This window comes from Kogia breviceps, chromosome 1 (assembly GCF_026419965.1).
Source record: "Kogia breviceps isolate mKogBre1 chromosome 1, mKogBre1 haplotype 1, whole genome shotgun sequence".
Classification (NCBI taxonomy): domain Eukaryota; kingdom Metazoa; phylum Chordata; class Mammalia; order Artiodactyla; family Physeteridae; genus Kogia; species Kogia breviceps.
The window spans coordinates 1,441,090-1,454,748 of NC_081310.1; the positions used below are offsets into that span (position 1 = coordinate 1,441,090).

The window sequence follows — 13,659 nt, forward strand, 5'->3', positions numbered from 1 at the left end:
AAAGTGAGATCGCCTGCCGGGTGGCATACAGAGCTAGCTACAGGCAGTGAAAGTGTGTCCATGGGATGACGGTTTCCATCAGGCAGAAACCATTGCATTTGCGTCTCCACTGACAGAATCCTGAGACTCAGAACAATGGTACAGCCCCCAGATCAGTGGTTTCCAGGGCGGGGCGGGGGAGGGGTAGGTGGGGGGGCCTGGAACCTGGGGAGGAGCCTGTGTCCCGAGCGCCGCCGCATCTAGAGGGCAGAGGCTGGGGTGCTGCTCCACCTCCCCCCGCCCCCGCAACTCACGGGACAGCCCGCTCCAGCCAACAAAGAGCTGTCTACCCCAAATACAGGGTGTGCTGAGGCTGAGAAACCCGCCCTAGACAGCGGAAGACTCCTTGGTCCGACCTGTTAGCAAAGGTTCCAACAAGGACAGGGTGCCTGATTTCCGAGTTCCCTCCGGGGCCTCCCTCCCTCCCTCCCTCCCTCCCAAGACCGCCTGCCCTCAGACCGCAGCCCCTGCACATTCCTGGGGCTCCGGTTGCCGCCGTCTAAGCCTCTGGCATCCAGGGCGCTGTCTTTTTTTAGGATCCGGAATGTGCCTGCTGAGGCCACAGCCCACTCCACCTCCCCTAGGAAGGAGCCCAGCTCTGGCCTGGCCCGTCAGAGACCCTGGACTTGCAGGGCACAGGCGTCCAAGCCGGGGCCACCGGACAAGCGTCTGGCAAAATGACGGGAAAGTCTGGCTTTTAGGCCCCGCTCGGAGCCTGGCCCCTCCCACCGAGGGGGCTCAGAGTCCCCCACCCCCACCCGCACCCCTCGCCCCGGGCACCGCGTGGGCAGACGAACCAAGCCTTCAGAGAGGCCCTGAGCGCTTGGCCCGAGCCGGCCGGCCTCGCGGGGGCCCTGGCAAAGCACGGGCCTTCAGGCAGCCACAGCGCCTCTGGCTGACTTCGGTGGCAGCTTCCTGCAGGCCGTGAGCCCCAGCGCCCTCCTCCGTGCCTGGGTGAGCAGGGGCCGCCCTCCCAGGGCTGTCACGGAGACGAGCGTCTGGCAGGCACACGGGGATGGCCGAGTAGGTGGCCGTTCTGTCCCCTCTCTGCCCTCATGGTGCTCCTGGCCCACCGCCAAGCCCCTCTGAGCCCAGGCCTGGGGGGCGAGGGACAGGATCCGATGAGCCCCTCCAGGGGTCCCTGGGTGCCCTTTCTCCCCCTCCCAGCACGGCGAGGTTGAGGCCACGTACCCTGGGGTCACATGATGGCCCTGCCACTCAGAAGCGATCCCGGAGAGATTACTTAACCTCTCTGTGGTTCAGTTTCCTCATCTGCTAAAGGGGGGTAAGCGTGCCCCCCTGCAGGGTCCCTGTGAGGATGAGCCGTGTGTGCGTGGCTAGAACAGGGCCCGGCACACAAGCTTAATGACCCGGAGCTGTTGTCACCACGACGGCCCGAGACAGTACCATCTCCCACCCTCTCCCAGGCGGGCTCCCCGCTTTCCCCCCTCCGCCGTCACCACCCCACCCCAGGCGAACGGTCTCCCCCCCTCTGTGACCCTCAGCTCCGCGGGCTCCCTTGCCTGGACTGCCCCGCACGCCTGACCCGCCCGGGCCCCTGGGAGCTGGTCCCCCTGCGGGAAGAGAGGCGGGAGGCAGGGGGGTGGAGAAGCCCGCTCCGACCACATCCCTCCGAGGGAGAGTTCACCGGGACAAGTATAGCCACTTCTCCCACTCCAACAGGCCATTTTCCAGAGCTGGAGGCTCAGGTGGCCACGCAGACAGATGCCCGGGCCCGGGACGCCTGTGGGCGCCGGGCCGGCTTCCCCGAGACGCTGGTGGCCGAGGCGGGGCGGGGGGGGGCTGGAGCCCCACTCCCCCCCCAGCCCCGCCTCCCTCAGCCGCAGGAGGGAAAAGCGGCGGGGCAGGGGTGAAGCTCAGCCCACCACGGGGTGCCCAAGAGGTACCAGCTTTATTCCTAGAAACCAGCTTTGTCTGGGTCCTGAGCCCACATCCCTCTGGGGTGGAGAGAACTTCAGTCAGGGCTCTTCTCCACTCACATGCTGCTGCCCCAGCCCCGGGTCTCAGGCAGCACCAAGAAGCAGGGGCTGTAGGGCCTCGTCCAGCCGGGCTGCGGCCTTGTTGTTCTGGCCGTACGGTTCCCCAGGCCACCGTCCGCTGTCTCCACGTTCAGGAAGTTCAGGAAGCAGGAGTCCTTGGCAAAGCCTGGACACTGCTTTCTCGGGGGTCCGCAGGGCCCTCTCCCAGACCCAGCCACAGCCACGTCTTCAGGGTGCTATGAGGAAGCAGACCCAAGGTCGATCCACCCTTGAACCTCCAAACCCTGGGGTGAGTCTCTGTTTTGCTGGGGAGACGCCTCCACCATGCCTCCCACACCAGGGTCGGGCCTCGAAACCACCACCCGGGACCCGCCTCCAAACCTCTCCCGAAGCACAGGGCCCAGCGTCCGCTTAAGGGGCGAGACAGGGGATGCCTGCAGGAGGGAAACAGTCACTGACCTGTGAAAGCAGCTCAGAGCAGCAGCGCCGCCAGCCTGCTCCGGGCACCGGCTGTGAGGACCTCCACGGGCCCCACCCCTACAAGCACCAGCTCCCTGTCCCTCAGCCAAGCCCACCTTGGGTGGGTTTGAAGCAGACGTGCCTTAAAGAGCTAACAAACAGAGTGCAATGCCGCTCCCCTCCCCCTCCCCCACCCCCCCAGTAAGATTTGTGTCCTAACAGGTCACAGTGCCTTGACCCTAAGCAAGGAGCCTCGGCCCTGGGATGGGTCGGCCGCCCTCCCAGGACCTGTGGCCACAGCTGCCTGGCTACTCTGCAGCCCTGCCCCGGCCAGCCTGTTAGGGTCTTTCTGTGGACCCCGCAGACCCCAGAGCCCTCCGAGGGGCTACCGGGGGCTGGGAGGCTGGGGCCCGGGCCAGCCGTTGGGCAAGCCCAAGTGCCTGGAGCAGCAGTGCGGCCCCCCTGCAGTCCCACAGGGAGACTGAGGCCAAGCAGGGCCCCCGGGGGGAGACCGGCCCACTCCCACCCCCTCTGCACAGAGCGCGGGGCCCGCCGGGGCGGGTGAGCGGTCGGGCCAGGGTGGCTGACCCTTGCAGAGGGGGGGACGCAGCCTGAAAACAGAGGCAGTGAGAGGAGGGGGGGATGCAGCCTGAGCCCTGCTGTTTTCAGCCCAGGACTTTGGGAGGGTCTGGCTCCAGCGCCCCCAGAAGCAGGCGCAAGGCCTGCGGGTCAGGGTCATGTACCAGGCCCACCACCGGCCTAGCGTGGCCCCAGGGGCCCAGGGAGAGGCCTGTCTGTGGAGGGACGTCTGGTAATTAAGGTCCTTCCTTCTAGGGGGCAGGTATCGGAGCCCTTGCCTCAGAGACAGACAGGCTTATGGTCCTCGCTCGAGGTCAGGGGGCCGGGGGGCCGGGGGGCAGGCATGTCTTCCCTGCTCTGGAGCCAGAGCCTGGGGTCTCGCGTCCCTTCTCAGGAACAGAGATCGCAAGGCCGCGCCTGCCTTGGAGGTATGTGGTGGCTGAGGTTAAACTTTCCGTGGTGTATTCATTCAGCAAACATTTCTGGAGCACCTACTGTGTGCCAGGCAGTGCCGTGTGCCCCAGAGCAGAGCCCCGCGGACGACCTGTGAGGAGAGGCCAGCTTGTCGCTGTTCAGTGTCGTCCAGCCGCGGGCTGGCCAGCTGTCCTCCCACGCGGGGCTCAGTCACAGCCTGTGCCGTCTGTGATGCACCCGCGTGCTTGGAGGTCGTGGCACGCCGCTCTGACGGTTCCCAAGTGCTGCTTCTTCTTTTTTTTTTTTTCTTGTGGTACGCGGGCCTCTCACCGCCGTGGCATCTCCCGTTGCGGGGCACAGGCTCCGGACGCGCAGGCTCAGCGGCCATGGCTCACGGGCCCAGCCGCTCCGCGGCATGTGGGATCCTCCCGGACCGGGGCACGAACCCGCGTCCCCTGCATCGGCAGGCGGACTCTCAACCACTGCGCCACCACGGAAGCCCCCAAGTGCTGCTTCTTAGAGCCTCTACGTCGCTCGTCCCAGGGTGACGAGAGAGGACCAGCGCCAGGGACACTGACACATCAGACACCCACGTGGCCGGCGTCACAGCAAAGGCTCTGGACTGTACATTCGGGTCGGGGGGGACAGTCAAAGGAAGGAGGGAAACAGCACGGCAAGCAGTGACGGCTGCTGACAAAGAACCCGAGCAGGGGAAGGAGACAGCTCGGGGCGGGGAGGAGGGGTCCGGAGGGCCTCAGTGGCAGCCTCGGAGCTGGGGTCCTCAAGAAAGAAGACAGCAGCCGGGGGGCTCTCTGGGAGGGAAGGGCAAGGCCGAAAGCCCTGAGCCCCGGAGCTCTTCGGGGCTGGGAGGGGAGCCGTGCCCGGGCTGAGCCTCAGAACTGCCTGGTGGGCGGGGGCGTCCCGCCACAAGCCTCCCCTTAGCCGCCACCAGCAGAGACTCAGGGAAGCTGCCCGCGGGTGCCCCCGGCCAACTCCCATCGCCGCCGGGGGAAGGTCACCTCTTCTTGTCCTGCGGCAGAGAAAGCAGGGGCCCCGCTCATGGTCTCGGGGGGCCGCAGCTGGGCGGAGGGGCGTGGAGAGCAGCACAGTGGTACGGGCGCCGCGGGACACACAGGACGAGCTCGCCCTGGGGGCTCAGAGGGGCCTGGGCAGATGGGAGGTCTGCTGGGGGCGGACCTGGGCACACGGGCGCCCCGGCCGGGGCATCGCACGTGGGCCGTCAGGGCTCGTGCAGGCCGGGGAGGCGTGGGGACACAGGCCGTGCAAGTCTGGGGGACAGGCCGGCCGGTGCAGAGTGCAGAAAGGCCTGGGCTGGGTTGGCGGAGGTCCCTGGGGGCAGAGCAAGGGGAGGGGTCCGGAAAGGGCCCGGGTGTCGCCACTGAGCAGCTCGGTGCCGTTGGTCAAGACGGAGACCCCTCGGAGGAGCTGGGGCAGGGAGCGCCTGGCTGGGTTAGAGGCGGGCCGGCCGGAGCCCAGGCCCGCGAGCCGCGCCCAGGCAGGACCTGGGAGGGCAGCTCCGCGGTGCGGGGCGGGGCGGGCAGGCCGTCAGCCCCTGAGCGCGGCGAGGGGCCCACCGGTCTCCCGTCCTCCCTGACTCTGGCAGGCAGCGCTGTCAGCTCTGTTTTACAGACGAGGAGACTGAGCTGCCCAGAGAACGCCTATGCCAGAAACGGCCTGCTTCTCTCCGCCCGCCGGAGGGGGAGCCTAAGGAGGCGGGGATGGGAGGGGGGCCGGGGGGGGAAGGCTGATGACGTGACTCTCGGACAGACAGACAGCGCCGCCCGCGCCATCCAGGGAAAGAGCCCGGGCCGGAGGGGCTTGGGGGCCACGCAAGGTGACAGCGGTGGCACAGCTTCTGTGGCACAGGAAGGAACACGCCCTCCTGCCTCTCCGGGGCGGGGGCATGGGGGGCGCACGCAGGGCTCCCTCGCAGGGGGCTCTGATTCCAGGTGCTCCAGGGTCGGGCCCGGGGGAGCTTTCGGGCCGCGGAACCTGCGGGACCCCAGGGCCCTCGACAAGCTGCCTGGGAGCCAGGCGGCAGCAGGACAGGCGGGGGCAGCTGCGGGCGGCCCTCCCGGGTACGTGGCCGGCCGCCCGGCCTGTGAGCTCGGCGACTATTTTGGGCCCTGTTTTCCCTCCCCTCAAGCCCGTTTCTGCCTTGCCCCCGGGGTGGCAGCCACTTGGGCATTTAAACACTGACTCAGCTGTACCCTACTCCTCCCGTCTCGCTCCCAATGCTGTGTCTGCCTCCCGGGCAGCCCGCCCTGCGGGGGAATGGACCCCCGCCCCCCTCAGCCCTGCCGTGGCCATGCTGCACCCACCCCCTCGCAGGGGCCGCCCGGACGCCCTTGGCAGGGCCTCTCCGCGGAGTGATTGCCCCAATTCCCACCGGCGGCCCTACACAGGCCCTTGAATGGAACGGTGCTGCTTTGCATGCTAACCCTACCTTACTGTTTTCTGGAGGAAGGAGGAAGCTTTGGAATTACAAGCTGGGGGAAGGAATTAGGGTCCAGGTTAAGGAAAGCAGGCTTAACCCGTATATGCCTCAGTTTCCCCCCAACATACAAAGGGAGATCTTGCTTTCAGGAAAACGCTCTGAATACGAAGTTGGGAGGGTTCTGGGACCAGATCCATAGCAATGAGCCGTTGGCGACCTCTTCCCCTGCTTTCCACATCTACCCACTCGGGAGCTAAAGTAAATTCTCTTCCAGGTCACTAGCGGGGTGGCCCCAGCACAGTGATGGCTCCGCAGTGTGCTGGCCCGGTGGTGGCGGGCTTTCTGGGGTGGGCGTGGGTGACTGACGGTGACACGGGCTTGGGTTGTGAGGTCCAGAGGACGGTGGTCCAGTTCTTTCTGCGTGCTCCTGTGGTCCTGCAGGGCCGCAGCCCGGGCCGGGGCGGGGCGGGCTTGGTGGGGGGAGTGTCGCTGGTGAGGGCGCGTGGGCAGAGCTCTCAGAAGCCGCCAGCCTGGCTGGGATGGCTGCAAGGACAGCGGCGTCAGCCTGGAGCTCTGACAGAGTGACCTGCTTCTCCAGAAATAGCTCTCTCCTGGGCCCAGAGGACAGGGCAGGGTGACCGGGCCAGGATGGAGGGCTGAGAGAGCCGGCCTACAGGGGAGGGCCTAGAGGAGTGGGCAAGGCCTTCTGCAGGGGGCGCTAAGCCGAAGCCCTTGGCCTCCGGCCTGTGGGGCCTCGTCCAGGCGCAGCGACCCCCGACCCCCACCCGGCGTGATGGCGCGCGTGCCCTTTGAGCGGCTGCCCGCAGGCCGCAGCGGGTGTGGGCAGCTGGGGTGGGCCGGGGGTTACAGAAAAGTGCATGAGACACGTAAGCCCCTGACCAGCCAGGAGGCCCAGCTGGAGTCCCGAGGACTGCCCCCCGCGCCCTACCGTGAGTCCTCAGGATGCGGGAGGAGAAAGCCGCCCAAACGGGGCCATCTGGGGGCCTTCTGTCTGGGGGCTGCCCTGACCGTTCATTTATTCGTCCAGTTCTAGGCCTGAGAAATGAAGTCATTAAAAAAAAAAATAGCAAAACTCCCCACACCTCGAGAAGTCTATACTGTAGTGAGTAAGCTAGGAAATGAACCCGATGTTAATAAAAGCGGCGTTTTCAGCTAGGGATCAGCTAAGAAGGCAAAGTGGGAGGAGGAGCACGAGATGGAAGAGGCCCCCGGGGGAGGGGCCAGCCGCCGAGGGAGGGGCCAGCCGCCGGGGGAGGGGCCAGCCGCCAAGGGAGGGGCCAGCCGCCGGGGGAGGGGCCAGCCGCCGAGGGAGGGAGCTGGCGGCAGAGCGGCGGGAGCTGGGCGCCGAGGTGGGGGGCCGTGGAGTGACTGCCTCGCCCCGCAGGAGAAGCTGGAGTACTTCTTCCTCATCATCTTCTCCATCGAGGCCGCCATGAAGATCATCGCCTACGGCTTCCTGTTCCACCAGGATGCCTACCTGCGCAGCGGCTGGAACGTACTGGACTTCACCATCGTCTTCCTGGGGTGAGTGAGGCCTGGGGGTGGGGTTGAGCTCAGCGGGGGCCCGGATGCAGGTGCAGCAGTGCAGGAGTGTGGGCCGGGGGCAGCGGGGGCGCCCACGGGTCGCACCCTCCCCAGCCAGGCACCGCCAGTCTCCTTATTCTCTCTCTCTCTCTTTTTTTAAAAATAAATTTATTTATTTATTTATTTATGGCTGCGTTGGGTCTTCGTTGCTGCACGCAGGCTTTTCTCTAGTTGCGGCGAGCGGGGGCTACTCTTCGTTGCGGTGCGCGGGCTTCTCATTGCGGTGGCTTCTTTTGTTGTGGAGCACGGGCTCTAGGCGCACGGGCTTCAGTAGTTGTGGCATGTGGGCTCAGTAGTTGTGGCTCGTGGGCTCTAGAGCGCAGGCTCAGTAGCTGTGGCGCACGGGCTTAGCTGCTCCGCGGCATGTGGGATCTTCTGGACCAGGGCTTGAACCCGTGTCCCTTGAATTGGCAGGCGGATTCTTAACCACTGTGCTGCCACGGAATTCCCTCCTTATTCTCTTCACACAAAACAGGAAACGTGTCAGTGGCTCCAGTGCCCAGCAGTTTCTGGACGTTCATACATTTCTCATGCTTTATTACCATCTATTCATTTATCCCATGGACCTGTGCTGAGCACCTGTTATCTGGGTCCATGAGAACAGACGTTTCATAGCCCGTATGAGCCCGCTTGGGCTGCCATAACAAGATGCCACACTGCGGGCCGGAGACCACAAAAATGTGTTTTCTGACTGTCCTGGAGGCTGGAAGTCCAAGATCAAGGTGTGGCCAGGTCTGGATTCTCCTGAGGCCTCCCTCCTTGGCTTGCTGACGGCCACCTTCTCGCTGTGTCCCCATGTGGCCTTTCCTCCATCCACACGCACCCTTGGTGTGTGTGCCCACGTTCCCTCTTCTTCCAAGGACATCAGTCAGATAGAATTAGGGACCTCCTGAACAGCCTCGTTTTCACTGAATCACCGCTTGAAAGGTCCTATCTGCAAATACTGCCGCATTCTGAGGCCCCAAAAGCTAGGGATTCAACATGGGAATTTGGAGTGTGGGGAGCGTGGCTGAGCCTGTAACATAAGATTTGGTGGCCACGACCTAATTATAACAGCAGCGTTGACCATGCAGTTACTATGTGCTTTCCATGTACCATCTCACTTGATTATCCCAACAATCCTCTTATTTTCTCCATTTAAGGAAGGTGAGGCGCAGAGAAGTCAAGCAACCCACCCAGAGTCACACAGCCAGCCAGTGGCAGTGCCAGGATTTAAACCAAGGCACTCTTGCTCCAGAGGCTGCTCTCTTAACCACTAGGCTGCCCTTCCACTCAATAAAAATTACATTGCTTATCTACTAATTGCCCGGTGCTGCTTTAGGCACGACAGGGAAAAGAGAATTCTGTGAAGCAGCTTCTGCCCTTGACGGACTGCCGGGCTGGAGGCCACGCGTCTGTGCAGAGCACGCGTTGTTTCACGCGCGGCGCGGCCCAGGGGCGTCCAGATGTCAACAGAGGATTCATAAAGAAGGACTTGAGAGAGACCTCAAAGGATAATGGCAATCTGAGTAAATTGAGAGCAGGAAGGACCATAAAGGGGCTTTGTCAGAAATGCAGTGAGGGAGAGCCCGGGGGAGAGCCAGCTCCGGGCTCTCTCCTCCGACCGACCGCGGGCACCCATCGCGGGGTGTGCTCAGCCCCCCGCCTGACCGTAGCCTCCCGCCGCACCAGCATCTCAGCCCCCTTCAGGGCCCAGCGTGGCCATCACAAATGGACCCAACACTCTTCTTACTGAGCCTGAACGTGACCTCAGGGATTTTTCTAAAATCCCCCAGGCGGGCGCCACCAAACCAGAGCTAGCGGCTGATAGACTAACTGCACCTTCCCGCCTCCCCGCAGCCTTTCCGCCGGTACCTTGAGCGTGGATGGCACACGGGGCCCCTGACCCCTGACCCCTGGGGCAGAGGCCTGGCCGACCACTGGGCCGTCTTCTCTCCCTCTTGTCCGCCTCAGGGTCTTCACCGTGATTCTGGAGCAGGTCAACGTCATCCAGAGCAACACAGCCCCGATGAGCAGCAAAGGCGCGGGCCTGGACGTCAAGGCTCTGAGGGCCTTCCGCGTGCTCAGGCCTCTCCGGCTGGTGTCCGGGGTGCCCAGTGGGTGGCAGACCCCCTCCCCATCGCCCCAGTTCTGCGCCCCCTCCTACCTCGGGGTCCCAGAGGCTCCGAGGGAGGGCCAGGAGACCAAGGGGGGGGCTAAGTCCTCCCTCTCCCCCTGCCTCACACCCCGCAGGCCTGCAGGTGGTCCTCAACTCCATCGTCAAGGCCATGCTGCCCCTGTTCCACATCGCCCTGCTGGTGCTTTTCATGGTCATCATCTACGCCATCATCGGGCTGGAGCTCTTCAAGGGCAAGATGCACAAGACGTGCTACTTCATCGGGACGGGTGAGCTTCCCGGGCCGGGGTGTCGCCAAGGTCTGGGCACATCTCGAGAGGGGGTTCACCCAGCCGTGGAGAAGCCCCAGGACTGGGTCGTTGCTTCCCCATCCGCTGACCTTGGGATAGGCTTCTCCTGGACAAGGGAGACTGGGGGGGGAAACAGTCTGCGGGGGTCAGGGGGTGAGGGGAGTGAGCGGTCAGGTTCTTGCTCTGAAGCACTGCTGCCCCAGATGAGGCTGGTGTCAGCGGGCTTTCTGGCCACTTGTGGATTGAGATGAAGGCTCAAGATCAGCCCGAGTTTCTGTCTGTACTTGCTTTGTAGCTGGAGTCTTAGCTTTAGACCAGGGCCCACAGGGTGGGGTCTGAATGGGACTCAGAAAGCACCCGAAGGCCGGATGGCCCGTGGTCAGAGATAAGCTACCTTGGGGCCTGGATGAACTTGAGCTACACCTTCTAAGCCAGCATCTCTCAAACTGCTTGCTCTCGGGACCCCTTTGGCGGATTTCCCTGGTGGTCCAGTGGTTAAGACCCCACATTTTTATTGCCGAGGGCGTGGGTTCAATCCCTGGACAGGGAACTAAGATCCTGCGTGCCGTGTGGCCAAAAAAATTTTTTTTAATTAAAAAAAAAAGGACCCCTTTGCACTCTTCAAAATTATTGAGGGTCCCAAAGAGGTTTGGTTTTTTTGCGGTATGTGGGCCTCTCGCTGCTGCGGCCTCTCCCGTTGCGGAGCACAGGCTCCGGACGCGCAGGTGCAGCGGCCACGGCTCACGGGCCCAGCCGCTCCGCGGCACGTGGGATCCTCCCGGACTGGGGCACGAACCCGTGTCCCCTGCATCGGCAGGCGGACTCCCAACCACTGCGCCACCAGGGAAGCCCCCAAAGAGTATTTGTTTATATAGATTTTCTCTGTTGATGAGTATGGTGTTAGGAATGAAAACCGAGAAAAATGTCATAGTACTAATTTATTAATTCGTTTTAAAAAGAACAGTAATAGATCCTCTCTGAACACAAAAGGAGACCAAACCTACCCAGGGTAAAAGGGGACCCAGATGTCATCCAAATTGCAGGCTTTAGAGACAATAAGAGCACCGTTCAGGGGCTCCCTGGATGCTAATAAGGCCTGCTGGGGACGCGCCCTAAGAGCAGACCCACCCCCAGTCTGGATGTCTGTCCAGCGCATCCCAGCACCGGGGCACGTCCCCACTTCTGTATCCCAGACAGAGCTCTCAAGCCGGAGCGTGAGGCCCGGCCCACACCTCCGCCCCAGCGGGCTGCCGCCTCCTCTTACAAAGCTCTGTGGGTACAAACGATACGTCACATCTGCTTCATCGGCTGTAGTCCATAGAAGCCGCGCCGCCAGTGAGGCCCTGGGCCCGAGCTCCTGCCTGCAGACGCCTGTATCCCTGTCCGTATCCGTGTAGCCGCAGCCGTAGCCGTATCCGTATCCGTGCCCTCGGCCCAGCCCCCCCTGGTCTGCACCACTCTCCCAGCAAGGCCGCCTCCCCGACTTTAAACTGACGTTGAACCCCCACCCTGCTGCCCCCTTACCGCCCCTGCCCGTCCACAGACGTCGTGGCCACGGTGGAGAACGAGAAGCCGTCGCCCTGTGCGCGGACGGGCTCAGGGCGCCCCTGCACCATCAACGGCAGCGAGTGCCGGGGCGGCTGGCCAGGCCCCAACCACGGCATCACCCACTTCGACAACTTCGGCTTCTCCATGCTCACCGTGTACCAGTGCATCACCATGGAGGGCTGGACCGACGTCCTCTACTGGGTGGGTCTGGGCCCGAGCCCGCCGGCTGTCTCCCCACCACAGGCTCGCCGGGAGCCGGGGGGGGCCTGCCAGCCCCGGGCCGAGGGTCTGCTGCTTCTCCTTGCCCCTCCCCGGGGAGCCCTTCGGGGCCTCAGGTGTGTGTCCTAGCACCCTTGGGGGAGGCCGAGGTACCACCTGTGTCCGCAGCCCCAAGAGCAGGTGAGGGATGGAAACCAGGAGCTCGGCCGCCTCTGGTCTCATCTCCTAACTTGTCCCTAAGCCTGGCTGTGAGTGACTTGCTCCTGATGGCCTGGAATCTCAGATCTCCTGAGGAAGGAGGGGCCCTTTGAGGCTCTCTTCTTGCTGCTGGGCAAGATTGCTTTCCCATAAAAATATGATTGGATATCAGGTTCCTCGTCTATAAAATAAAAATACGAGCTCCATCATAGGGTGGTTATGATGGTTAGTGGGGGCATTAACTGAATTGCCACCATGCGGGCACCTAGTGCTGTAGAAGTTCCCTTGTTGGAGAAGGTTACTTGTCTGGTATTACAGGAGTTAGGTTGCATTTCTTTTTTGATCCTCCAACAATGGGAGGCATTGATCCCATTTTCCGGATAAGGAAACCGAGGCTCAGAGACGTTCGGTAACTTGGCTGCTGTTGGACTAGTGAGCGACGCGGCCAAGAACTGACCTCTAACCTTCCGGCTCCAACCCCGGAGCTCAGCCGCGGGGTCACACTGCCTATGGGGGACGATTGTAAACCCGTCAAATGCTTTGCAAACATAAAGGATTAGTGTGAGTCGCTCTCGTGCACTCGGATTATGGGAGCCAATCATTAAACGTTTCAAAGGACGGCCACGCGTGTCGTTTCGCCCGTGAGCAGCCTGTGAGGAGCGAGCTCACGTCATCAGCTCAGGAGGCAGGCGGAACGACGCTCAGAGACGCTGGCGCCTCGTCCGGGGTCACAGACGTGCTTCCTGAAGGAGCCGGCCAAGCGCAGGCCAAGGCTTTTTAGCGCTTCTTCCACCGTGAGAAATCTCGGTTGTAAAGAGGCCGACTGGAGGTGGCCGGCATGACAGGGCCAGGCAGGGAGCCCGGGGGCTGGGGGGAGGCAGGGGCCAGTCCCGCCGGCCAGGGAGCCATCAGCAAGGCCCAGTCCCAGGTCCTCGGGCTAGAAAAGGCTTCCTCTCTGGGCCCAGATGGCCTCCGTCCTTGCCCCCGGGGTCGGGAGCGGTGCGTGGGCCAGCTTGACAAGGGGGCCTAGGCCCTCACGTCGGGGACGGGGCTCACACCTGCGTCTGCGCCAGGTCAACGACGCCATCGGGAACGAGTGGCCCTGGATCTACTTTGTCACCCTCATCCTGCTGGGCTCCTTCTTCATCCTCAACTTGGTGCTGGGTGTCCTGAGCGGGTAAGGGGCTCAGAGCTGGCAGAGAGGGGAGGAAGGAGGGCGCGGAGAAGGAGGGGGAGGGCGGGGAGGGGAGGATGTGGGCAGGGAGAGGTGGCTTAGAACCCCTGCTCATGCCTGGGTCCCCTTTAGCCAGGAGCACGCTCCCTGTTAGCCAGGAAGAGAACAGACGCAGGCAGGAGCCCCTCCAGTCCTCACCTCTCTCCCTTCTCCTCGAGCCTTCTCCCATCCTCGCTTCCTTCTGTCCGCGTGAAGCCCCGAGACCCCAGCCTCCTGTCCCTGGAGGTGCTTGGGCTGAAGCTCGGCACTGAGCATGGCCTTCAGGCTAAGCACCCAGACTCTGGAGCAAGAGGCCCAAGTTTAAACCCTTGCGCTACTGCTTGGTGGCTGTGTGACCTTTGGCTAATCACCTAACCTCTCTGTGCCTCATGAGCCACATCTGTCACATAGGAATAATTTCAGTGCCTGTTTCACAGGGCTGTTGGGAGGATTAAACGAGTTAATACCTATCAAGTACTTAGAATGGAGGCCAGCACATCAGAAGTGCTAAGCGCTCATGG

The 13,659-nt window shown here is 63.1% G+C and overlaps 1 protein-coding gene across 4 annotated transcripts in view; it reads left to right on the plus strand.

Moving 5' to 3' along the window:
* The window catches only part of CACNA1S (calcium voltage-gated channel subunit alpha1 S), a 58,741-nt gene that overhangs the window by 7,420 nt on the left and 37,662 nt on the right, over nucleotides 1–13,659 (plus strand). For all 4 annotated transcript variants that reach the window (XM_059061392.2, XM_067027376.1, XM_067027385.1 and 1 more), the window contains exons 3-7: nucleotides 7,355–7,494; nucleotides 9,508–9,650; nucleotides 9,787–9,939; nucleotides 11,504–11,709; nucleotides 12,999–13,102. In XM_059061392.2, the coding sequence (XP_058917375.1) occupies nucleotides 7,355–7,494; nucleotides 9,508–9,650; nucleotides 9,787–9,939; nucleotides 11,504–11,709; nucleotides 12,999–13,102 (746 nt within the window). The remainder of the gene's footprint in view (nucleotides 1–7,354; nucleotides 7,495–9,507; nucleotides 9,651–9,786; nucleotides 9,940–11,503; nucleotides 11,710–12,998; nucleotides 13,103–13,659) is intronic.